Here is a 26,451-nt window from a genome sequence, read left to right on the forward strand (position 1 = left end):
TAAAGACCAATAGGTTTGTTTCGAATCACTAGCTTTCGGAGCACTTCACCTGAGGAAGGAGCAGTGCTCCGAAAGCTAGTGATTCGAAACAAACCTGTTGGACTTAAACCTAACCTGGACTAACAGTAAGACCTCTTACTGTTCCCAATAGTAGATTACCCCACCCCCAACAGTGACCAGATTCTTGAAATGTAATATAAACAGACACCGCCTACGGTAGAACCCGTTAATTGCCCCCTCACCGTGAACCTTTTCGAAGTACAAAACCTATCAAATCACCCAGTCACGATGTATTACTGAACAGTGTCGCCTGCCTCCAACTCCACAGAATCTGCCAACAAGGCAAAAACCAGACCATCCACCGTGATCATACCCATCCTCAATTCCAGCTGGTCCGATACCCCAAATATCATAACTAATAGGCAGGGCTCCAAACAAACATGTAAAATTGCTGATATGGTGTTTAAAAAAAGGCCCCAGAAACCCACCAACTTGAGGCAGGACCAGAACACGTGCACAAGCTTTGCAGGCACTCTCGAGCACCACTCAAACTTCATCTTCAACCTCTTCAAAAAAACCAACTCATCCTGGCCTTGGTGAGATGTGCCCCGAATACCACCTTGAGTTGTTTCAAACTTTTTTTGAAAGATAATTTATTGAAGGTATATTCCAAAGCATACAGAGAATACAGAAACAGGAACAATCCATAACACAAAACAACGAACACTGCAAAACATAATAATGCATATAATACTATAACAATACAGCAGGAACCCCCTATATGTACATATACACACACACGTACGTAGCAAAATGTTTTAAAAATAAAATAAAGTACCCCCCTCACAAGTCAAGAATTACTGTACCTCAGTGCCATCCCCAATTCCCCCCCCCCCCCCCCCCGACATTCTCGTAGTTCTTGAAAAAGTTGATGAACAGCATCCACCTCACGGAGAACCCTTCATCTGAACCTCTAATGGCAAACTTGATTCTCTCCAAAAGAAGAAACTCAGCAAGGTCCCGTACCCATGACCCAGTGCTTGGTGGCCCGCCAAGTAAGCAAAATGCTCCTTCCGAGCTAGTCGGGAGGTGAAAACCACAACATTGGCCCCCTTTCCCATCATGACACCAGGATCCTCAGACACACCATTGATAGCTACGCATGGAGAAGGAGTGACCACAGCCATAACACCCTCCCAAAACCCCACTAGTTTTGGACAGGACCAGAACATGTGGACATGATCTGCAGGGGATCTGGCGCATCGGTCAGCCACTTCTGGGAAGAAACGGCTCAGCCTAGCCAGCGTCAATGAGTTCTATGCACAAACTTAAGCTGAATACGACTGAGTCCAGCACACGGCGAGGATGCATTAACCCTACGCAATGTTTCCTCCCAAATCCAGCCCCGCATCGCTCCTCCCAATTCCTCCTCCCATTTCTGCCGCAGCATCACCATCGAAAATTACTCCCTCCTGGCCAACTCAGCATATACATTGGAGATCTTATCCTCCCCAATATCATCCAAGAGGAGCCTGTCCCCTAGACCTAAGGGCAGCAACATTGGCTTTGAACCCAGCTCTTTACTCAAAAAAGCCCTTCTCCGGAGATACCTAAACTCATTACCGCTGAGCATTTGATAGGCCTCCATCAGCTCAGTTAGATCCGTAGGCCTCCATCAGCTCAGTTAGATCCGTAAACTTCCCACCCAAAAACCCTGGGTATCAAAGCATTTGATCCCCAGGCAGTCCCATTCCTTAAACCTGGCATCCAATCTCGCTGGGACGAATCGAATCTACAGTTACCACAAATTGGAGCCTTCCTGTACATGCCCTCCAAACCAAAATGTAACCGGCACTGGTTCCAAATCCTCCGAGTGGAAACCACCACTGGATTTGATGAGTACCTAATCAGCGAAAATGGAAGGGGAGCCGAAGCCAATGCCCTTAACAAAGTCTCTCTACACGAGGCCTCCTCTACTCTGCACCATAACCAACCCCTGGTCCAATAACCATCTTCGGGCCATAACAATATTAGCAGCCCAGTAGTAACATTGAGAATTGGGAAATTCAGGTCACCCCCTCGTCTATTCCTCTCCAGACAAACTCTTCATACGGGGACCCTCCCCGCCCACACAAAACCCAAGACTAGTCTATTAATCTTTCTGAAAGTGGCGCAGTGGTTAACACTGGAACTACGGTGCAGAGGACCTGGGTTCGAATCCTGGCCCTGGGTCACTGTCAATGTGGAGTTTGCACATTCTCCCTGTGTCTGCATGGGTTTCAGCCCCACAACCCAAAGATGTGCAGGTTAGGTGAATTGACCACGCTAAATTGCCCTTAATTGGAAAAATATATATCATTGGGTACTGTAAATATATTAAAGAAAAAATCTTTCTGAAAAAGTATTTGGGCAGAAAGATTGGGAGGTTCCGAAATGCAAAAAGGAACCTTGGCAGGATCACCATCTGAATAGTCTGAATTCTTCCGGACAAAGATAGAGGCAATCTGTCCTACTTTTTGAACTCCGCTTTCATCCCCTCTACCAAGCATGTCAGATTGAGCTTGTGAAGCTGGGCCCAATTGCATACTACTGGAATCCCCAATAGTGGAAGCTCTTACTAGCAAGGCGAAACGGGAGCCGACTCAACAACCCTCCATTCTCCCAGAGCCAATCAAGGACATTTCACTCTTTGCCGTGATTAAGATTTTATCTGAAAGAGCTAAATTAACTCAAAATCCCCAGGACCGTAGTAAATGACTCTAAGGGGTTAGAAACATACAGTACGAGGTCATCTGCATATAAAGAAAGCTGATGGTCCTCTACATTTCCCCCCTCCCCCGCGCCCGCCTAATATGCCTCCACTCTCCAGCTTGGCAAAGGTTTGATCGTACGGGCGAGTAGCAAAGGAGAGAGTTGCAGAGTGAAATGCTCAGAGTTAACCCCGTTATTGGAGATGCTTCCTTGCTTGCCTTCAGGGGTATATACAACAGTTTAACCTAGTCCATAAAACCCAATTGCTCCAAAACGTCAAATGAGTGCACCATTCCACTTGGTCGAATGCCTTCTCTCCATCCATTGACACAACAACCTCCACCTCATTTCCACCAGTGGGCATCATGATTGCGTCCAGCAATCTCCATATATTGGTCACCAACACTGCTTTTTATGAACCTAGTTTGATCCTCTCCAACCACATCAGGAACACATCCTTCAATACGGGTAGCCAAGAGCTTGGTCAGAAGCTTTGCATCTAAATTCAGGGATGAATTCAGACGATAAGATCTGCATTGTTCAGGACCTTTGTCCTTTTTTTGGATAAGGGAGATGGAAGACTGCGACAATGTAAGGGGGAGGGGGGCGGTGAGCCCCTCTCTAGCACCTCATTGTACATTCAAACCATTAACAGACCCAGCAGTGTTCCAAAACTTTTATAAAATTTGGCTGAGAATCCATCCAGTCCCTGGCCTTCCCTGACTGTATCGTATTCACACATCCCAGCAGATCCTGCAGACCTACCGGAGCCCCCAATCCTTGCGCCCTAGCCTGACCCACCCTCAGAAACACCAACTCATCCAGGAATCTGTGTCTCAGTTTGTCCTCCAGTGGCCGTACCGATTGATATAGTCTTCGACAGAAGGATGCAAAGATTTTATTAACTCCTGCTGGGTCTATGACTACCTCTCCCACTTCGCTCCTAAGTCTACCTATTACCCTAGCAGCCATCTGCTTCCTTAGTTGATGGGCGAGCATCCGACCAGACCACCCCATGGTCATACATGAACCCCCTGGCTCTGCGCAGCTGTCTCACCACCTCCTCTGAGGTGACCAAATTTAGCTCCATCTGGAGCTTCTGACATTCCCTCAACAGTGCTTCATCTGTGGTTCTAGGTTACTGCGATCGACTGCGAAGATCGCCTCCACCAATCAGATTGCTCTTTTTGCTCCACCCTTAGCCTTTGTGCCTGGATCAAAATGAGTTTCCCTTAACCACAGCCTTCAGTGCCTCCCATAGCACCCCGGCGGAGACCAGTCATTTTGATCCATGTAATTACGAATGACCCCATCCAACCTCTCACATATTCCCTTATCCGCAAAGAGACCAATGTCCAGTCTCCAATGAGGTCTACAAGTGGACAGTGTTTCCTCCCGCAGGTCCACCCAGTGCAGGGCGTGGTCAGACACCACGATCGCCGAGTACTCTGTCCCTACAACTCGAGGAATCAGAAAGAAAACTCCCTCGCCTTAGGCCTCCCAAAGCGCCATGGATCTATGCCCCCCATGATGCTGCATGAATTTTGATAGCTCCCAACCATCGCTGACATCTTCCCAGATCTAGGGCTTGATCGGTCCAACTCCAGGTCCAGGTTTCCCCCTATGATGAGTCTGTGCGAATCTAGGTCCAGGATCAAGGACAGAACCCGCCTCAAAGTCCACATCATCCCAATTTGGGGCATATATATTGCACAGCACCACTGGAGAGCCCTCAAACTGCCCGCTTACCAACACATAACTACCACTCGGAACCGCAATGAACCTCGTCATTGAAAAAGACACCCTTCTACTTATTAACAGGACCATTCAGGCCCCGAACGTTCCAAGTTACCAATCGAGTAAGGGGGCACCTACCATCTCCCTCCCACCCTCTTTCTCCACCCCCCCCCCTCAACAATCAGCCATATTTTTGCTCGAGCCAAACCCTCCAGGTCCTCAAGTCACATCTTATGGCGCCACCGCTAGGCTTCCACTGCCATTGGCTCCCACATCACAGTGCCTTAACAAAACTCAAACCATCAGCTATCCCATAACCCCCTCCCAATTCCTACCCTTCCCACCCTCAAATTAAACCAAAAGAAAGTAATATACATAACCCTACCCTCACACCATTTTGTCCCCCACATCCCTTCCATTTACTGTTTTTTACACCAGTATGGTAGCTCCCATATGAGGCTCGCAACTACCCTGAATCTGCCACAACACCTATGCCCGGTCCCAGACAAACAAAAAGGAAAGTGCCCGATTAAATAGATAACCCCCATCCCAGCCATCCCATTCCCCCACCCCCCACTCATGAGCACAAATCCCTCATTAGAATGGAGTGGTGGCACAGTGATTAGCACTGCTGCCTCACAGCACCAGGGACGCAGGTTCAATTCCAGCCACAGGTCTCTTGTCTGTGCGGAACCTGCACATTCTCCCCGTGTCTGCGGGGGTTTCCTCCGGGTGCTCTGGTTTCCTCCCACAAGTCCTGAAAGACGTGCTTGTTAGGTGAATTGGACATTCTGCATTCCCCCTCAGTGTACCCGAACAGGCGCCGGAGTGTGGCGGCTAGGGAATTTTCACAGTAACTTCAAGGCAATTGCCAATGGCACAATCGCCAACGCGAGCAACAATGGAAACATAAGTCAACGCTGCCTCATCCAATACAACCTAAAGGACCCCAAACTCGTGGTGTTAGTTTAACACAAGCAGATGGTGCCTCATATAACAGCTGCACCCATGACACAAACCCCAGAACAAACCCAAACTTTTCCAAAGCTGTAAACAGGTATCTCCATTCAACACAGTTGAAGGCCTTTTGTGCATCCAAAGTCACAATTATATCTGGCTCTGGTCCCACCGCTGGTGCAAGGACCACATTGAGTAACTGCCTCCCATTAAACGACAGCTTCCTGCCTTCACAAAGCTTTCTGATCCTCCCCCATAACTTCCAGGAGACACGGCTCCAAACTTTTTTTTAAAAATAATTTTTATTAAAGGGTTTTCAGAAAATATCAATAACAAAATGAAAAAGAAACCCAACAGGGTAAAGTACAAAACACAGTCGAGAAAAACAACCCTCCATACCCCCCTCCCACCCTGTACATAAATAATAAATTCTCATTAACACCCCAACTTAATACAACAAGTATATACAACCCCTCAGACCCTCCAGTATAAATAACAAAAACAAAAAAGTAAAGTGACCCCCCCCCCCCCCCCCCCCCCCGAGTTGCTGCTGCCGTTGACCAATGTCTACCGCTCTGCCAGGAAGTCTAAGAACGGTTGCCACCGCCTAAAGAACCCTTGTACCGACCCTCTCAAGGCGAATTTCACCCTCTCCAACTTAATAAACCCCGCCATATCGCTGATCCAGGATTCCACGCTTGGGGGCCTCGCATCCTTCCACTGAAGAAGAATCCTTTGCCGGGCTATCAGGGACGCAAAGGCCAGAATTCCGGCCTCTTTCGCCTCCTGCACTCCCGGCTCCTCTGCCACCCCAAATATTGCGAGTCCCCAGCCCTGTTTGACCCTGGATCCGACCACCCTCGACACCGTCCTCACTACGCTCTTCCAAAATTCCTCCAGCGCTGGGCATGCCCAGAACATATGGGTGTGATTTGCTGGGCTCCCTGAGCACCTAACACACCTGTCCTCACCCTCAAAAAACTGGCTCATCCTTGTCCCGGTCATGTGTGCCCTGTGCAGCACCTTAAACTGTATGAGGCTGAGCCTCGCGCACGATGAGGAAGAGTTCACCTTCCCCAGGGTGTCTGCCCACGTCCCTTCCTCAATTTCCTCTCCCAACTCCTGCTCCCACTTACCAGGTGATGCAGGAGGAGGAAGCCTCGGTACTGGAGGTAAAAGGTAAGTTTCCGAGATCTTCCCCACTCCCACCCACCCCCCGAGAGCACCCTGTCCTGTACTGTGTGTGGCAGTAGCCGCGGGAATTCCACCACCTGCCGTCTGGCAAACACCCTTACTTGTAAGTACCTGAAGGTGTTCCCCGGGGGGGGAGCCCGTAGTTCTCCTCCACCTCACCCAAGCTCGCGAACATCCCCTCCACAAACAGGTCACTCAACATTCGTATCCCTGCCCATGCCACCCCGCAAACCCTCCACCTGTTCTTCCTGGGACGAACCGGTGGTTCCCCCGTAGTGGGGTCCCCGCCGAGGCCCTCACTTCCCCCCCAAGTGCCACCTCCGCTGCCCCCAAATTTTGAGGGCAGCCACCACCGGGGCTCGTGGTATACCTCCTTGGAGGGAGTGGCAGCGGTGCAGTTGCCAGCGCCCCCACACTCGGACCCACACAAGACGCCGTCTCCAACCTCTTCCATGCAGCCCCCTCCCCTTCCATCACCCACTTGCGCACCATCGTCGCATTGGTGGCCCAGTAATACCTACAGAGGTTGGCAGCGCCAGTCCCCCCCTATCTCTACTCCGCTCCAGGAACACCCTTCTCACCCTGGGAGTCCCTCGCGCCCACACAAACCCCATTATACTCCTGTTAACCCGCCTGAAAAAAGCCTTCGGGATAAACACGGGGAGGCACTGGAACAGGAACAAAAACCTTGGGAGCAGTGTCATTTTGATTGACTGCACCCTACCCTCCAAGGACAGCGGCAACGCGTCCCACCTCATGAACTCCTCCTCCATTTGCTCCACCAGCCTTGTAAAATTAAGCCTATGCAGGGCCCCCCAGCTCCTGGCCACCTGGACTCCCAGATACCTGAAGCTCCTCTCTGCCTTTTTTAGTGGGAGCTCACCAATCCCCCTCTCCTGGTCCCCTGGATGAACTACGAACAGCTCGCTCTTCCCCATGTTGAGCTTGTACCCCGAAAAGTCCTTGAATTCCCTCAGAATCCTCATTACCTCCGGCATTCCTCCCACCGGGTCCGCCACATACAGCAGCAAGTCATCCGCATAAAGTGACACCCTATATGCCACCACGCACCAACCCCCTCCAGTTCCTTGACTCCCTCAGTGCCACAGCCAGGGGTTCAATCGCCAGTGCAAAGAGCAGGGGGGATAAGGGACACCCCGTCTCGTCCCTCAGTGCAACCGAAAGTACTCGGACCTCCTCCTGTTTGTGGCCACACTCGCCATCGGGACCTCATACAACAGTCTAACCCACCTGACAAACCCCTCCCCAAACCCGAACCTCTTTAGCACCTCCCACAGGTAACCCCACTCTACCCTATCGAAGGCTTTCTCAGCGTCCAACGCCACCACTATCTCCACCTCCCCTCCCTCGCCGGCATCATGATAACGTTCAAAAGCCTCCGCACATTCGCGTTCAACTGCCTCCCCTTCACAAACCCCGTCTGGTCTTCATGGATGATCTGCGGCACACAATCCTCAAGGCTAATACCTTCGCCAGCACCTTGGCATCTACATTGAGCAAGGAAATCGGTCTGTAAGACCCACACTGCAGGGGATCCTTGTCCCGCTTCAAGATCAAGGAGATCAGTGCCCGGGACATCGTCGGGGGCAAGGCCCCCCCCTCCCTTGCCTCATTGAAGGTCCCAACATGTCCATATATTTTTTATAGAATTCGACCGGGGAAGCGTCCAGCCCTGGTGCCTTCCCAGCCTGCATGCTTCCTATCCCTTTGATCAGCTCCTCCAGCCCAATCGGGGCCCCCAGTCCCGCCACCAGTCCCTCTTCCACCTTTGGAAACCTCAATTGGTCCAGGAAGCGGCCCAACCCTCCCTCCTCCCGTGGGGGCTCGGATCGGTACAATTCCTCATAGAAGTCCCTGAAGACCCCATTGATACCAGCTCCACTCCGCACCACACTGCCTCCACTGTCCTTAACTCCCCCGATCTCCCTAGCTGCGTCCCCCTTCCGAAGCTGATGCGCCAGCATCCGGCTTGCCTTTTCGCCATACTCTTAAATCGCCCCCTGGGCCTTCCTCCACTGCACCTCCGCCTTCCTGGGGGTCACCAGGTCGGATTCAGCCTGGAGGCTACGCCTCTTCCTCAACAATCCTTCCTCGGGCTCCTCAGCTTACCTCCTGACTGCCCTCACCAGCCTCTCCCTCTCCCCCCGCTCCTTGTGGGCCCTAATGGAGATCAGCTCTCCCTTCACCACCGCCTTCAGAGCCTCCCATACCATCCCCACTCGGACTTCCCCGTTGTCGTTGGTCTCGAGGTACCTCTCTGTACTTCATCGGACCCGCTCACTCACCTCCTCGTCCGACAACAGCCCCACCTCCAAGCGCCACAGCGGGCGCTGGTCCGTCTCCTCCCCCATCTCCAAGTCCACCCAATGCGGGGCGTGGTCCAAAATGGCTATTGCAGAATACTCAGTATCCTCTACTCTTGCTATCAACGCCCTACTCAAGATGAAAAAGTCGATTCGGGAATAAGCCTTATGGACATGTGAGAAGAATGAAAATTCCCTAGCCCCCGGCCTTGCAAATCTCCAAGGGCCCACCCCTCCCATCTGGTCCATAAACCCCCTCAGCACTCTAGCTGCCGCCGGCTTCCTACCCGTCCTAGACCTGGAGCGATCCAGTGCCGGGTCCAGCACCATGTTAAAGTCTCTCCCCAATATCAGGCCCCCCACTTCCAAGTCTGGGATCCGACCCAACATACACCGCATAAAACTCGCATCGTCCCAGTTCGGGGCATACACATTGACCAGTACCACCCCCTCTTCCTGCAACTTACCACTTACCATTATGTACCTGCCGCCATTATCTGCCACAATGCTCGACGTCTCAAACGACACCTTCTTTCCCACCAAGATCGTCACTCCTCGATTTTTGGCATCCAACCCCGAGTGAAACACCTGACCTACTCACCCTTTCCTCAATCTTACCTAGTCTGCCACCTTCAGGTGTGTCTCCTGAAGCATAACCACATCCGCCTTGAGCCCCTTCAGGTGCGCGAACACGCGGGCCCGCTTAATCAGCCCATTCAGTCCCCTTACATTCCAGGTTATCAGCCGGATCAGGGGGCTACCCGCCACCCCTCCCCCGCCGACTAGCCATGACCCCTCCTCGGCCAGCCACGCGCCCGCACCCCACACACGGCCCGTTCCCCACAGCGGCATACCCCCGTCTCGACCCCCCCCCCACTCGCTCCAGCTCCTCCTTGACCATAAGCAGCAGCAACTCAATTTCCCTCCCCCCCGCCCCGGGCTAAGACCCATCCTAGCTGATTTACTCCCCTCATTGCACTTCCGCAAGTCCGCTGACTCCTGCTGACCCTGGCCATTCACGCCTCTCCTTTGACTCCTCCCATTGTGTGGCATACCCTCCTCTCCCGTCCCCATCCATAGGCTCTCCCCCTTTTGTTCTAAGCGCGGGAAACAACCCTCGCTTCCCCGCCCCGGCCCCGCCCCTCCAGTCTTCAGCGTGGGAAAAAGCCCGCGCTTTCCACCTACCAGGCCCCGCCACCTCTGACGCAGCTCCTTTTACAGGCCCGGTCCCCTCACCCCTGACTCGGGCCCCCCCTCCCACGCGGGGCCCCATCTCACCTCCAAGAGCCGCCCCCCCCCCCCCCCCGACCAACCCAACCAAAACAGTGCCCAACCCGCCTCAGCCACCCTCACCGACCCAAAAGAGAAAAAACACAAAGAAAAAGAAACCCGGAGCAATACAAAGGCCCCCCACCCCCCCCCCCCTCGAAACAAAAATAAACATAGCGTATCAACCGCAGTCCCAATCGCCCGCCCCGACCCTCAATCTGTGTCCAACTTCTCGGCCTGAACAAAGGCCCACGCCTCCTCTGGAGGCTCAAAATAATGGTGCCGGTCCTTGTAGGTAACCCACAGTCGCGCCGGCTGCAACATGCCAAACTTCACCCCCTTCCTGTGCAGCACCGCCTTTGCTCGATTGTAACCGGCCCTCCTCTTCGCCACCTCCGCACTCCAGTCTTAATATATCCGAACCTCCGCGTTCTCCCACCTGCTACTCCCCTCCTTCTTGGCCCACCTGAGCACACACTCCCTATCGACGAACCGATGAAACCGCACCAGCACCGCCCGCGGAGGCTCGTTAGCCTTGGGCCTCCTCGCCAGCACTCTATGGGCCCCCTCCAGCTCCAGGGGCCCCTGGAAGGACCCCACTCCCATCAGCGAGTTCAACATGGTGACCACATATGCCCCCATGTCTGGCCCCTCCAGGAGGCCCAGAATCCGCAGATTCTTCCGCCTCGACCGATTCTCCATCTCCTCGAACCGCTCCTGCCATTTCTTGTGGAGCACCTCGTGCGCCTCCACCTTTACCGCCAGGCCTAAGATCTCGTCCTCTTTGTCGGAGATCTTTTGTCGAGCCTGCCTCACGGATCGCCACTCCCTGGGCCGTCTGTGTCTCCAGCAGCTTATCAATAGAAGCCTTCATCGGCCCGTTTTAATCTCTCTGAAGCAGCGCTGGATACCCTCCTGCTGCTCTTCCGCCCACTGCATCCACGCTGCTTGGTCTCCGCCCACCGCCATTTTGTCCTTCTTCCCTCGCACCTTCTTCGGTTCCACCACCACCTTTTTTGTCACCCCGCTCCTAGTTGAAGCCATATACTGACGGGGAGCTGTTGTAGACTCCTTCCCACACCGGGCATCGTCAAAAAAGTGCCGTTGGGGGCCCTGAAGAGCCCAAAAGTCAGTTTTTGCGGGAGACGCCAAATGTGCGACTTAGCTCCACATAGCCGCAACCAGAAGCCCTCGACACGGCTCCAAACTCAATGCCAGAACCATAGCTAGAGGTTTTGCATCCACGTTAAGCATAGAAATCAGCCGGGACGACCCACTCTCCATAGGTCCTTAACCTTCTTCAGGTGGAGATAAATAGAAGCCTGCCTCAATGTCTCTGGATGGGAACCTCATGTCAATGAATTGGAGCGGCATGGTGGCACAGTGGTTAGCACTGCTGCATCATAGCTTGAGTCACAGGCAAAATTCTGGCCTCGGGTGACTTTCCGTGTGGAGTTTGCACTTTCTCCCAGTGTCTGCGTAGGTTTCCTCGGGTGCTCCGGTTTCCTCCCACAGTCCAAAGATGTGCAGGTTAGGTAGATTGGCTACGCTAAAATTGCAATGTCCAAAAAGGTTAGTTGGGTTTACTACGTTACAGGGATGGGGTGGAGGCATTGGCTTAAGTAGGTTGTTCTTTCCAACGGCCGATGCAGACTCGATGGGCCGAATGGCCTCCTTCTGCACTGTAAATTCTATGATGATTAAACATCCCTGACGCCAATGGTGCCATCTATCCACAAACTTCGTAATTCTACCTGGAACCCATCTGCAGCTTCTTCCTTCATGCCCAAAGCTCTGCCATGGGATCACGCGCATACTCCCTATCCACAAACATCTCATCCAACAGCTACTGCCTTCCACCCCTATCCTTACGCCCATATGATCCTAGTACGAGATGACCTCCCCCCGATCAACGGAGAGGACACCATTCCATGCCACATAGTTCCTTATGGACCAAGAAATCTTAGCACAAAACCAGGTGGTCAGCCAGCAGACCCATATCCCATCTCCAACCTGTTACCTGCACCCGTCCCTGCTCCAGCTTCAAATCCACCAAATGCAGAGCATGGTCCGAAATGACCACGCCGAATACGCTGCACTTTTTACCTCAGGGAGCAAAGTCCTACCCGTAACAAAGAAGTCAATCCTCGAGTATATCTTGCGCACCGGCAAAAAAATACCTCCTTACCTCTTTCTCCCCCCCCACCTCTGGGTTTACAAACCACCACAGATCCACCCCTCTCATTTCCTCCCCAAATGTAGCCAAAAACCTTGCCATCTCCCAAAAAAGATAGCGACCTTGAACTGGAGCAATCGAATCTTGGATTTAAAGAGTTAAAAGCACCCCTAAAATCAGCTGGTGCGTATCCAATTCTGGAATGGCAGCAGTCATTCCATGGGTTTAACATTGTTCCAATTTAGGGCATACGTTCACTCACACCACTACTTTCCTCTCCAGTGTACCCGTGACCATTAAATAGCGACCACCATGATCAGCCACTACCATCCACGCCTGGAAACGAACCCCCTTGATCTACTTTTAAACCCGGAATGAAAAACCTGGCTCACCCAAGCCTCATGCAACCTGATCTGGTCCCACACCCGCAGGTGAGTCCCATGCAAGAACATATCACACCCCACCCCCTCCCCGCAAGCCTTTCGCATTCCAGGTAATCAACCTTGCCTGGGTCTCTCTTCCTCTTCTTCCCCCCCTCCCCCCCACTTCCACCTCCACCTTGAGTCAGCCATCAGCACTGTGGCTCAACATTCCTACCCAAATTCTTGGATGCCAGGTCCACGTAAGATGGTCCCCAGCCCCATCCCAAAAGTGGGACAAAAACCTTTGGACACCGTTAGCACACCCCTCTCCCATAACGCATCAGCCCCCACCACACCCGTAGACTACCTGGCACCCGAACACTACTCCCCCCCCCCCCCCCCCCAATCACACAAACAGCGAGGCCTAGCATAACCACCCCATCAGGACCAACAGACTGTAGCCTCTTCCCCTCCCCCGCCCCCCCAACCTTCTCTCTTCCCATCGCTAGCAAAGTGACTCCCAATATCCCATCAAAACCAACATCCACCCCATCCCTTCTATCACATACTCCCAACCGCCACACCTGTCCCCCACCATCATTAACAAGCCTCTAATTCCTCCAAAACCCACACACCCATCCCCTTGTTTTTATTCAGAGACCCCCCCTTCCAAACAAGGCCCAAAACACCCAACACACAAAAGCATAAGTACAATACACAAACATCCCCCCTTCACACACAGAGTCCCAAACAGTCCTCCTCACAGCAACCCCAACTTCTTCTCCCTGGCGAAGGCCTCTTCTTGCTCCAGTGCATCAAGAGTCCATGGTGATCCACAACCTTGCCGGGTACACCGCCCCAAATTGCACACCCTTACTGTAATGCGAATACCATTTAAGAAATAACTGAGGATGGCAAGGCACAAAGTAAAATTGTGAAAATTCTGTTTGGCATTTCCCAAGGATTCAGGCAGTTTGTCTTGGTTGTATTATGTAAAGTGTAACAAAGGGCTTCATCTTAGTATTTTTAAACGCTACAGGCTGTATTAAGTAGTTCATCAGTCGAACTTGAAAAGGGAAATAAAAACACATTTTGTATTCATTGCTGGGGTTTAAAGACTTTAATACCAGATAACTAAAGTTGTACAATTCAGTAAAATGGTTAGTAATTGTATACAGAATTGTAACTTGGCGTTACTAGCTTTCTTTTAAACCCTCATTGACTACAAAGAGGTATTTTAAAACTTTTTATAACAAACACAAAAATACAAATAAATATACATGGTAAAAGATGTCAGTTCTGTGAGATACACATTCTACATCAATAGTGTTCTATGACACTGTTGTCTGTATTCAAAGAGCAATTATATTGATGGGAAACACATTTGCAAACTACAGGTTTTCAAATTACAGAATACAAAGACAAGAACTACTAACATAGCGTCATAAAGTCTTGTCACTAACCCATATACAAACACCCCATTTACCCAATGCAGTTTGTAGTTTTGTTTAAAAGATGATAATTAGTTAAAAGTCATCCATATTTGTTTTCATCTTGAAAGTAGCCATATTTCTATTTTCAGATAAATCTAAACTCTAGACTCCTTTGTAGAGTTTTCAAAAAAATTTTTTTAAGAGTACTCAATTCATTTTTTTTCCCAATTAAGGGAAGATTTAGCGTGGCCAATCCACCTAACCTGCACATCTTTGGGTGAAGGGGCGAAACCCACGCAAACACGGGGAGAATGTGCAAATGCCACACGGACAGTGACCCAGAGCCAGGAACGAACCTGGGATCTCGGCGCCATGAGATAACAGTGCTCCCAACTGCGCCACCGTGCTGCCTATCTCCTTCGTAGAGTTGAGAGTCTTATTAGTAGAGAGAGTCATGGAGGTGTAATCAAGCTACTTTTTTTTTTGTTGAAGAGTCATCATTATGGGTAAAGCAGGAGCTTGCTTTTACGATTCTGTGGGAATGTGAGAGAAGATTGGTGGACAGAAAGACTTTCCATGGAATTAAAAGTCTCAGTTTTAAACTCATTTCAGGTGTTTTATATAGGTTTCTATTTCAACAACTATTTTCTATTTCAACAACCATTAAACTGTACAAATATACAAGAAAAATATTTCTTACACTATATGAACAATTCAAAACCTCAAGCTACAACCAGATGCACCTTTTTGTCATCACGCTAAACCTTGCTTCTACATTAAAGTTCAGGGAAGTCAAGCACAAAAAAGGCAAGGACCTGACTTTGAAAATATCATGCCACCTTCTCCTTTAAAATAAAGTTTGCAAGATGTAGTGGCAGTGACAGTCAAAGAAGCACCATCTACTATAACTTCCAAGAAGCTGTCAGTTTACACATCAGTGCCTCAAGTACTGCACACTTTTGCTCAAATGATACAGCAAACAAATTACCACAGCAAGCCAGAGTGTACTTTAACCGACATGGAAAGAAATTCAGCCTTCAAAAGATATACAGCCCCATTTCAATTCACACATATGCAAAAATAAATTCTTCTGTACATTTCTGCTAAACATTATAAATTGAAGTTAGAGAAGTGTACAAAACCAAACTTTTAACTCACTATTTCCAGAGAATACACTATCGAGATTATTCTGATATTTTAAATTTTGATGCTGAAATCTTACTATCATCAGTCAATATCTAAATGGATATAAAAATATGTTGGATAGCCAAACACGATTTCAAGTTGCAAAATAGATGTGTACAGTATGAAAGACCATAAAAGTTCTAATGTACGTCAAAACAGTGGCCATAGAATTACGTGGTAGAATGAGTTATAATCTGGCTTTGGTAGTGGTCACTGGTCAAGAACAACTAACTCTTCAGGGTACAACCTTTTTAAAAACAAATTCACAAACTAAAATATCTTCAATAAATCTTCAAAATCAATACATTTTTGAGATAAATTTCAGTTTCAGATTTTACCATACGTATTCCTGTTCACCTCATTAGATTATCTTATTTCAATACGGAACATTTTTAAAATTCACAATTAGACAGCAGTAATCTCAATTATACAAATGTGCTGCTAGAATTGTACTCTCAATTAATGGTAAAAGACTGTGATGTGAAAATGGAAAACCTATTTGGTTTCCTAAAGGAGCAAAAAAATCCATTTCATAACAAAACTTATTCTATTTACTGAGTACTAAATTATTCTCCAATGCTGACCTTTGAATATCCCTTATTTTATAATTGCTCCACCATTGAGCAATTCAGTTACATATGATCGAAGCTCTAGAATATCCTCCTGACACCTGTTTCTTCACCTCTTTCCTCCTTTAACATACTCCTTCAACTGCACCTCTTTGACTAAAGAGGTTTGTTTTGGTCGTCTGACTTAATGGCATGGATCGTCTCCATGGAGTGGCAATCGTCGTTGGATTGCCACTCTGCTCAAACATTTCAATGCCTCAATAGTGCTCCGCTTTTCTGGTTGGATCTCCTGAGGCTAGTTTCTTCAAAAATGCAGAGCATAAAGTCCCACAAAGAAATCCATTGTCATGTCAGCGGGGTGATGGAGACAAGCCAGCCCAAATTTTATGGTACAAGCTGTTGTAAGGAAAGTCTGAACGTCCAGTATGAATGCTAGTACATGGATGAATTGAGTGAATGGTTAAGGTCGATAGGTGGGTGAAGTGGGCAAGGTGGCAGGTAAGAGGGTCAGTTCTGTAGTTATCCAGGAGTTAGCCTAGGACACTTCTTTCTAACATTTCCTGGGTTACTATCCAGGTAAGTCAGTCAGAACTGTCAAGTCTTGGACTCTAACAAAGAACTGAGGGGTCCCAGGGAGCATGGGAATTGCCCATCAGAACTTCAAACTTCCTTGGCAAATCCCACATCGGCCATCATGTCGGGACTTCCACAGTGTTCTGATGTTCACTTTGGGTTATACGTTTGGCAGACAGTCCCAAGATCTGGTCTGGTATCTCATTAGAATCAAAGGATCTCTACAGTGCACAAGGAGGCCATTTGGCCTATCGAGCCTGCACCGAATGAGCACTCTGGATCCATGTCCACTCCCCCGTCCACCCCACAACCTAACCTGCACATCCCTGGACACGAAGAAGCAATTTAGCATGGCTAAACCACCTAACCTGCGCATCTTTGGACTGTGGAACAAAACTGGAGCTCCCAGAGGAAACTCAAGCAGATACGGGGAGAATGTGCAAACTCCCCCAAGACCGGAATTGAAACCGGGTACCTGGCGCAGTGCTAACTACTGTGCCACCGTGTTGCCCCATTATGTGGCCTGGGGTCATATTTTGTTTGATAATACTTTTGTCAAGCACCTTGGGACATTTTATCATGTTAAAGGCACTATACAAGTTGTTGTTACAGCTAATCATTATCTGTACTGGTGACTGTTTTTTAAGGATCAGGAAATGAGTGCAATACAAGTGCTGCACATACTACTCTTAAGGTTGGCAAAGTCCAATCAAAAAAGTCCCGTGTCCTATGTCCAATTTGTGCAGGCATTGATTCCTCTTATTTTAGGCATCCCTAGGTCCCTCAAAAACATGTTACCGTAGGGGCTCAATGTGTGTAGAAGGACCACTTTTCAAAATTAGTTCTTAATGAATGGGGTAGATATTGGCTGTAACCTGCTCAAAATTTTGTAGGGAGCCAACTAAAAGCAAGCAAATTCGTGAAAAATGTAATAAAATCCTTCCTGTAGAGCCACGAGGAGCTGGGGAGTGCTTCGCCAACTAAGAAGTCAGTGTCTCTTTGGTTTAAGAAGTCAGTGTTATCACTCCCTCACATGCACTCCATCGATTGCTCCCTTCCTTCCTCATAGATCTTAGCACAGGGTCACTTCCAGCAAAGGAGGCAGCCCGACAATATTTTGCTCCATCAAGTGAATTCCTGTGAAGGTGCAACCACCAGCAACAGCTCACATAATCATTCAACTGTGACCCAAGGGCTGATTTCTTTTCAATCCTTGGACTGGCTCCACAAATGGGCCCAGACAAATTACCACCCAAAAACTACAGCTATGAAATTATAATTTTTGTGCTGCATGCATGTCTTGCCGACTGTACTGAAATTTAACAAATGTCAGCCACCACTTGTCTATAATCTGCACAGTCAAATAACCAATGTATTTCATGCAACAAAAACAGAAAATACTAGACAATTTCAGCAGGTCTGACAGCATCTGTGGAGAGAGGGAGAAGGGAGCTAACGTTTTGAGTCTGGATGGCTCTTTGTCAAAGTTTTGTATGAAAATAAATTACGAAAATAAAAAGTATGAAAATATATTTCATGGCTGTCCAGCCCAGGAAAAGCAGTCCTTCATTAGATTCAAGTGGACAGGTACAAAAAAAATATATGCCCCATGGAGTACAATACTTTATCTTAAGGGGGTTGGAGTTTTACTGCAGTGTGTAAGGTTCTGGTTAGACCAAATCTTAAATTCAGTTCTGGGCAAAACTCCTCAGCAAAGGATTAATTAGGAGAACAAATTTCATATACTAGGCTTTATTCTCTTAATGCAGATTAAGGGCAACCTGACCATGGTGTTTAAAATGATTAAACGACTCGATAAACAAGGAAAGTACAGAACAAAGAATACAATCTTAACATTAGAGTTGGACAATTCCGGGGTGGTGCAGGAAGCACTCTAACAGGGTTGTGGAAATCTGAAACTTTCTCTCCCCCCAAAAGCTGTTGAGACTAGGCCAGTTGAACATTTTGAAACTGAGATTCCAGATTGTTTATAGGTAAAAAGGTATGAAGTGATATAGAACCAAAGTGGGTAAATAGAGTTGAGACACAAATCAACCACAGACTAACTGAATGACATAAACAGTAACAGGCTTGGATATATACAGTAGGGGGCTGAAAACATATACCTGTTCTTATGTAAATTACATAAAGATTTAAATAATTGAGGTATTTTTTATGATCATTTTCTACCATTCATTTTTCCACATATTATACCTGGCAGTAGAATTACTGTAAATAAATGCTATTTTCTGCTTTTCTCACATGTTCTTTCCTTTACAAGGTAGTACTTCACCTTTGAACTTCTAAATGGAAATTTCAAAATTTCATTTATTTTTAATGGTGCAAGCAAAATCTGATAGCTTTTATTCATCTACAGCTAACAGCATTCAACCTCCAAGTTGACGTAACAACCAACATGGTTTAAAACTGGAGGTTTATACCCAAATCATTTCACTTATCATTAGGCAAGATGGAAGTGAGAAACTAATCGACGTGTGAAGGGTCTACAGCAAACACAAATAATAAACACATTTTGTGCATACAATGTTTAATAAGTCTTACCAGAAACAGAGTTAAACAGCTAACAACCCAGAACTCTGAAAATGGGGAAACAAAAACATCGAAACCACAATGGCATGAATATTTTCTTCACAAACATTTCATAGGCTTTGGGAGAAATTAAACGCCCAATATCAAAATGAAAACTGCGAAATGCTTCTTAATCCTCAAAAGGAATCATTCCTAAATGTATCAATACATAAAATGCTTTAGTTTCTACACTGTGCTAAGTAGGCAGCTAAATATCTTTCAGTGACAAAAAGGAAAACCGAATTAAAATGGATGGAAAACTATATGATTGATTACAACATAAATATTTTAGACTGCAATTACAAAGCATAATTCAAAAAACTACATTTCATTTTAACCCTTCGAACAACTCACTGGATTTCCTTAAAAGTTGAAAATACTACTAGCTGTGCTCATTATAGTTAAATACAAATGAATATGTAGAAATCAAATTAGAAATTAAATTCTTCATTAAAGGATTCAGGTTTAATAGAGTCTGTGGCACAAACAGTTTTTAAAAAGAAATTCTAGTGTCATCCTCAAAAATACTGCTATGTTTAGCCTGTGTCAGATTAAGTTAATGAAAGTATTTAAAAAATAAGCATTGACATAGTTAAACTACACTTCTTTCAAACCTTTGGATCCATGTTTTGGAATGTTACATTATGCTCAAGAGAAAGATGTCCAGATGAATATTGTTGTTTGGTTACTAGAAACGGTTCAAACTAAGCCAAGGGCATCAATGCTTCAACCTTCTGCCGTCCTATATGGAACTATTGAAGGAAGAGTCCAATTCTTTGCTGACTGAACATCAAATTTCAGTCTCTTCAAAAGATTCATCATAAAACTGAGTTGGTTTCATTATTCATACCATCAAATGGCTTAATAGTTCCTGGGTTTAGTTTCGCACCTTTCCAAAGATAACAAGTGCAATACTGTGCTTAAACAAAAAAAGTGGTAGAGGGGAAACAAAAGTCAGCTGATTTCTTTTCCCAAATCATCTGTGCTTTTAACTACGTTAAGCCCCTTAAAATATCCTAAATCTACATCAATAAGTCCTTTATAATGCACTAAAATAAACAGTCCATTGTCAAAAAAACCTTCAGTTCACCATTTATATTAGGTGATCATTAACACTGAACAACAAAAATCGCTCACTTCATTACAGAAGCATTAATTGTGTCCATTGAATTTTCCTTCATTTAAGTTTGGAGACCACTATTTTATTGCAAAATTCTGTTGGATTTGAATTGGTACAGCTACCTTTAAAAATGAATAAAGGTTTAAAGTCTTTTTCTGTAGTTTTTCACATAAGCACTCTATGCCAAACTTCGCTGTCTTGGTTTAATCCTTGGATAGAGCTGTAAAAGAGAGAGCAAATTGTAATTTTAGGTTTGCAGACGGCTATGATAACTTAAAGGTCTATTTTCTGAGAGTTATCCTAATTGTAACTTCCTAATGCGGTACTGAGCCATATAAACCAGTTTCAATTTCAGAGCAGCATTGGAAGCACCACTGTTGGCCCATATCCTTGGGTCAATTTTGGAAGTTCATGGAACAATACTCGGCAAGTGCTGCTGGCTTCAAGGACACAGAAAGAAAACTAAATGAAGTACTTCACATGCAAAGAGAGTATGCTTTGGTACATCTTCCAGTAGGTCATCCACAGCTAATTAGTGCCTAAATGCATTGGGGAGAACTCATTTTCTCAGGAAATAAAAGTAGGGAGCAATTGTATGTTCTATATAATAGGCTTCTTTAAATAGAAACCACCTGCTACCAGGGCAGGTCAAAGGCTAGGAATCCTACGGCGAGCAACTCACCTCTCGACTCCCCAAAGCCTGTCAACCATCTACAAGGCACAAGTCAGGAGTGTAATGGAATACTCTCCACTTGCTTGGACCAACAACACTCAAGAAGCTCGACATCATCAGCCCGCTTGATTGCGCCTCCTTCCAGACATTCAAACTCTCCATCATCAACGAATAGTGGCAGCTGTGTGTACCATCTACAAGATGCACTGCAGAAACTCACCAAGGTTGCTTAGACAGCACCTTCCAAACCCACAACCACTACCATCTAGAAGGACAAGAGCAGCAGATACCTGGGAACCCCACCACCTGGAGGTTCCCCTCTAAGTCACTCACCACCCTGACTTGGAAATACATCGCCATTCCTTCGCTGTCGCTGGAACAAGAAATCCTGGAACTCCCTCCCTAACAGCACAGAGGGTGTACGTACACCTGAAGGACTGCAGCGGTTCAAGAAGGCAACTCACCACCAGCTTCTGAAGGGCAATTAGGGAGGGGCAAGAAATGCTGGCCTAACCAGCGACGCCCAAATCCCGTAAATGATTTTTTTTTTTTTTTTTTAAATGTCTCCCGTTGCCTTTTTAGTTCTCATACACGACACGGCAGTAAATTAACAATACCACAAAATACAAGAGGTCATTATTCTTGCAAACAACTTACCCCAAGTAAGTTACGTGGCACGTAACCTTCCCCATCGTTTAGACGTGCCCACCACCACTCAATCTCAGCCTCATCTTCTCGCTGGATGATTGACATACAATCACCTTCCTTAAAAGATATCTCATCTTCAGTTTGAGATTCATAATCCCATAGGGCATATACTACTCCTCTGTTCATTATACCCATTTTCTCTTGCACACCTGAAAGAAGCAGCAAGCATCCATATCAGTCATTTTCCTTCTCTACCAGAAATTACTCCAAGCAGTCTTGTGGGATTCATTTGACCAGAAACACTCCATAGCTTTATGGTGTGTGGGTCACAACCGGATACCCTTAGGGAGAACAGTTCACAGATTTAAATCCACAGTCAAACACTTTTGCTGGATTATTGGAATTAAATAACGAGGCTTCCAAAATGCAGACAGCCAACATATTGCTGGTCAGACAATATCAGAACACAGTGTATCTGCTTCGAGTTTTATGGGATAGGACAAGAAATGAAGAGGGAGTTACTGACAAACTGGCCAGGGAAAAATGATTGTGTCAGAATAGACAGTCCTGAGATATTGGGCAACAATAATAATAATAATCTTTATTATTGTCACAAGTAGGCTTACAATAACAGCGACGAGGGATTTTCACAGTAACTTCATTGCAGTGTTAATGTAAGCCTACTGGTGACAATAATAAAGATTATTATTATAAGTTACTGTGAAAATCACCGAGTTACCACATTCTGGCGACTGTTCGGGTCAAGGGAGAATTCAGAATGTCTAATTCATCTAACAGCACGTCTTTCGGGACTTGTGGGAGGAAACCGGAGCACCCGGAGGAACCCACGCAGACACGGGGAATTACATGAGACTGGTGAGCTGAAAGCACTGCTCACTGTTCCCAGGCAACTTTCTGATGATAATTCCAATTTCTGCATCACTGGCAGCAGGACCCTCCCAGGACCTGGGAGAAGAGAGGGAGGCAGTCAGAACAGGAGAAGATGCTGAGGCCCCGAACTGATGTGGCACTCGGTGCAGCCTGTAGGAAACTTCAAGCTCCTTCCAGTCCCACATTTATTGTGCTGCAACATTCTTCTTCCCACCTGCCACCCCCCTCCCCCCAATCTGTGGTTCACAAAGGCAGCTGTCCACAGAATTCACTAGCAGCCTCCAACAATGTGAGATTTTAGAGAAGTCTGAAACCTGAAGTCTGCAGATCAGCCCTGGTAGGTGCAGATCTGAACTTCATGAATTTGAATGAATAGCCAATTTACTTTTTGGAGAGGCAAGTTACCCCTTGGAATCTAATTCCGGGATACCTTTGGGAGGAGTCACATGCCCTTTGGGAGAGATACGCCACTCTTTGGGAGAAGTAAGGTACCATTTTGTGATTGTGCACAGGAAGTGCATAAACATATTGGAACTGCCACAGCTGCCAAGGTATTTAACTTTGCTGGAATTTATATTTGAAAGAATAGGGAATTTTTTTTTAAAATCAGTGCTTGCTATTTCACTCTGTTGACATTAGCCTGAGGGCAATCACTATATCATCTGTCCTGCATTACTGATTTTACAACTTAACATTATCATAATGGGTGCCTGGAAAGGCGGTAGCTCCAAGTAATTATACAACCGAAATATTTGTATTCATTAGATATTAGTTGAAGGAATCAATGATCTATTTTTTTTAAAATAGTGACATCAATAGACACAAACCTTTATATCAGTATGGCTCCTGAGGTTTGACCATAGGCGAATTGGCATGGAGGGGTAAGGGCAAAAGATGCTGCGTTGGGAAACATGGGTCGATACGAGTTGGCACTAAATTGGCAGAAGACCTATAGAAGGCCATGGGGATGAGTGAGGAACAAAGGATAGTGAGAAGCCATGTGGGGTGGGTGGGGAGCAAGCATACAGTTGGATTGGTTGCCATTGATAGGACATGGGGAAGGGTTTTTTGGGGGGGGGGGGGAAAGAGAAGGTGAGGGTGGGGACAAGGTGAGGGTTGCTTTATTCAATTTTAAAATAACCTCAACAAAGTGCCCGGGCAACACAACAGCCTTTTGGTCTGCCAACTCCATACCTGACAGTTTGGGTACTCATTCCAGGGGCAAAAGGCCTGACTTCTAATCCAGCCTGCACATCACACTGCCTCTTCCCCCCCCCCCCCACCAGATGGAAAATCTGACCTTCTGGGCCTCTTTCCCAGATAAGATTTGTAAAGTTGGGAAATGCCAAGATTGTGCACCCGACCCAGGAGCGCAAATCCATGTCTCAGTGTCAGAGTGTAAGCTACGTGCATCAAAACAAAGTTAGCTCGACACAGACTCACAAAATTTTAAGGCACAGATTTTTTACATCTGTGCAGTCCTTAGCTATTTCCAAATTCCTGAATTTAGCCCACCCATCATTTAGCAACTAATCCTCTGTAAAACATCCAAAGATGTGCAGGTTGGGTGGATTGGCTATGCTAAATTACCCCTTAAGTGACAAAAAGGTTAGGTCGGGTTACTGGGATAGGGTAGGTTTAAGTAGGGTGCTCTTTCCAAGGGCTGGTGCAGTCTCAATGGGCCGAATGGTTTATTCTGCACTGTAAATTCTATGTAACTATGTAACATGCTTCTGAAAATTCAGTAAATGATAATGATGTATAACCAGGATATTTCAGTGAATGAGATTCTCAACATCTAATGGAGAGAACTGATTGTAATATTTAGTTTAAGGATAGTTACTGGTAAAAAAAAATAATTAAAGCTAAAATGTTTCAAAACTCATTATCCAATGTGAGATCCAAAATGATAACCTTAGGATTAACGGTTGTGTTATCTACCAAATGAGCTACCTGGGCTTTGAGAGCCTTAACATACTGGATCTAGTTTAAAGAGGCAGCATTCACAAAATTACATTTGAGGGATAGGGAACTATGATAAATTGTTGTCAGCAAACTATATTTTCCTATGTGCTACATATCTACATTGAAATTCTACAGTGAAATTCAAATCATAATGCCACTTAAAGTATTACTGGCAATATACACACAAATAAGTATTGAATGACAACACTGCAATTCCCACAGGAAATGTTCACATAGGTGTCAGGAGATAGAGAGATCACATGAAAAATCAGGGAAATCCAACAAATTGGAATGTGTTCTGCTGATTATATATATCCCATATATATATATATATATATATATATTTTAAATTGGAAAATGGAAGCTGCTTAAAGGTAGGAACAGTTTGGAATCAGTGTTTTTGATGTGTTGAGTAGCCGAGCAGCACTGCAAACAGAGGGGGTGGCTTAGCTCGGGGCTGGTTTAGCATAGTGGGCTAAACAGCTGGCTTGTAATGAAGAACAATGCCAGCAGCGCGGGTTCAATTCCCGTATCGGCCTCCCGGACAGGCGCCGGAATGTGGCGACTAGGGGTTTTTCACAGTAACTTCATTGAAGCCTACTTGTGACAATAAGTGATTATTATTATTATTCACCTAAGGCAAGTTGGTAACAATGGGGAATAGAGCATGAAGGATTTGAAAGAACTGTCGAGGTTCAAATGAGGAAACAAGGCGTGAACTTAAAATTTACATTCTAAAAGGTAGACACAAAATGAAGGTAATTAAGTCGGACTTAAGTCAGTGATTGTCAGCTCAGAGGCGCGACCCGCCGGTGGGTCGCGGGAGGGTGCCAGGAGGGTCGCGGAGCCGTCCTTCGCGGCGCTCCCGATCGCGCAAATCTGCGCACAGCAGCCGGCTTTTAATAACGCCGGCTGCAAGTGGCCTTCAAAATGGCTGCCAACATGTAAAAACAAAAAGGGCCGCATTGCGCATGCGCCCGATCATCTGTGCGCATGCACATAACCGGTGATCGGGCACACATGCGCAGTGCGGCCACTTTTTTTTAAAAAATTGGTCGCAGCTTTTTGTTTTACAAGTTCGGTGGGGGGTTTTTATTATTCATTGAATTTTTATTTTTTTTCATTTATTTTATTCATTTTATTTTTATTTTACAAGTTTGGGGGGGGGGGGGGGGGGGGGGGGAGGTTTATTTGATATAATTTTACAGGAAAAAATGCACAACTTTAGACAGATGGAGACTCCATACTTTCCGACACCGGAAGGGTTCACCTTCATCCAACAGGTTCCATTGGAGGAGCGTGTACGAGGGCCAAAGGGACCTAAAACCATTTCCTCCATTTTTATCAGCAGCAAACAAGGCAAGAGAAAATGGTGGGTCGCGCAGGTCGGCCGGCATGAGTCGCGAAGGTCGGCCGGGTTGGGTCCCAAAGGTTGGCCGGTTGGTAAAAATGGGTTTTTAAAAAAAGTTTGAAGAACATGGTCTTAAAGTTGTTAAGATAAGGCCAGATCAAAAGGGAAAATCTGTATATCAGATTCAACCAATAATAATAGTGAGACGTTAATTTTCCTCAAATGACTGGAAATCCCTTAAGGCTAGGGGTCTTGATGGTGAGGAATTTGTTAAGTGTGTCCAAGAGGTTTTTTGGAACAAAATGTGGATAGTCCGACTAGAGAGGGGGCTATACTGGACTTAGTACGAGGGAACGAGCCCGGCTAGGTCATCAAAGTTGCACTGGGGCAACATGCGGCGAACAGTGACCACAATTCGGTAAGCTTTTGAATACTCATGGAAAAGGATGAGTGTTGTCCGAGGGTTAAGGTGCTAAATTGGGGGAAGGCTAACTACAACCAGATTAGGCAGGATTTGGAGGCTGTTGTTTGGGAGAGGCTGTTTGAGGGTAAAACCCCATTTGGCATGTGGAAGTCTTTTAAGGAGCAGTTGATGTGAGTGCAGGGCAGGCATGTGCCGGTAAAAAGGAAGGACAGGAAAGGCTGAATTCGGGAACATAGGATCACCAGGGAAATTGAGAATCT

General features: G+C 46.6%; 1 protein-coding gene across 1 annotated transcript in view; it reads right to left on the minus strand.

Moving 5' to 3' along the window:
• Positions 1 to 19,061: 19,061 nt before the first annotated feature.
• LOC140426486 (apoptosis-stimulating of p53 protein 2-like) overlaps positions 19,062 to 26,451 on the minus strand; it is a 139,693-nt gene continuing 132,303 nt past the window's right edge. The window contains exons 17-18 of the mRNA XM_072511310.1: positions 21,570 to 21,769; positions 19,062 to 20,459 (exon numbers count right to left, since the gene is read on the minus strand). Of these exons, the coding sequence (XP_072367411.1) occupies positions 20,418 to 20,459; positions 21,570 to 21,769 (242 nt within the window). The 3' untranslated portion in view covers positions 19,062 to 20,417. The remainder of the gene's footprint in view (positions 20,460 to 21,569; positions 21,770 to 26,451) is intronic.

Source organism: Scyliorhinus torazame, chromosome 1, assembly GCF_047496885.1.
Source record: "Scyliorhinus torazame isolate Kashiwa2021f chromosome 1, sScyTor2.1, whole genome shotgun sequence".
NCBI lineage: Eukaryota > Metazoa > Chordata > Chondrichthyes > Carcharhiniformes > Scyliorhinidae > Scyliorhinus > Scyliorhinus torazame.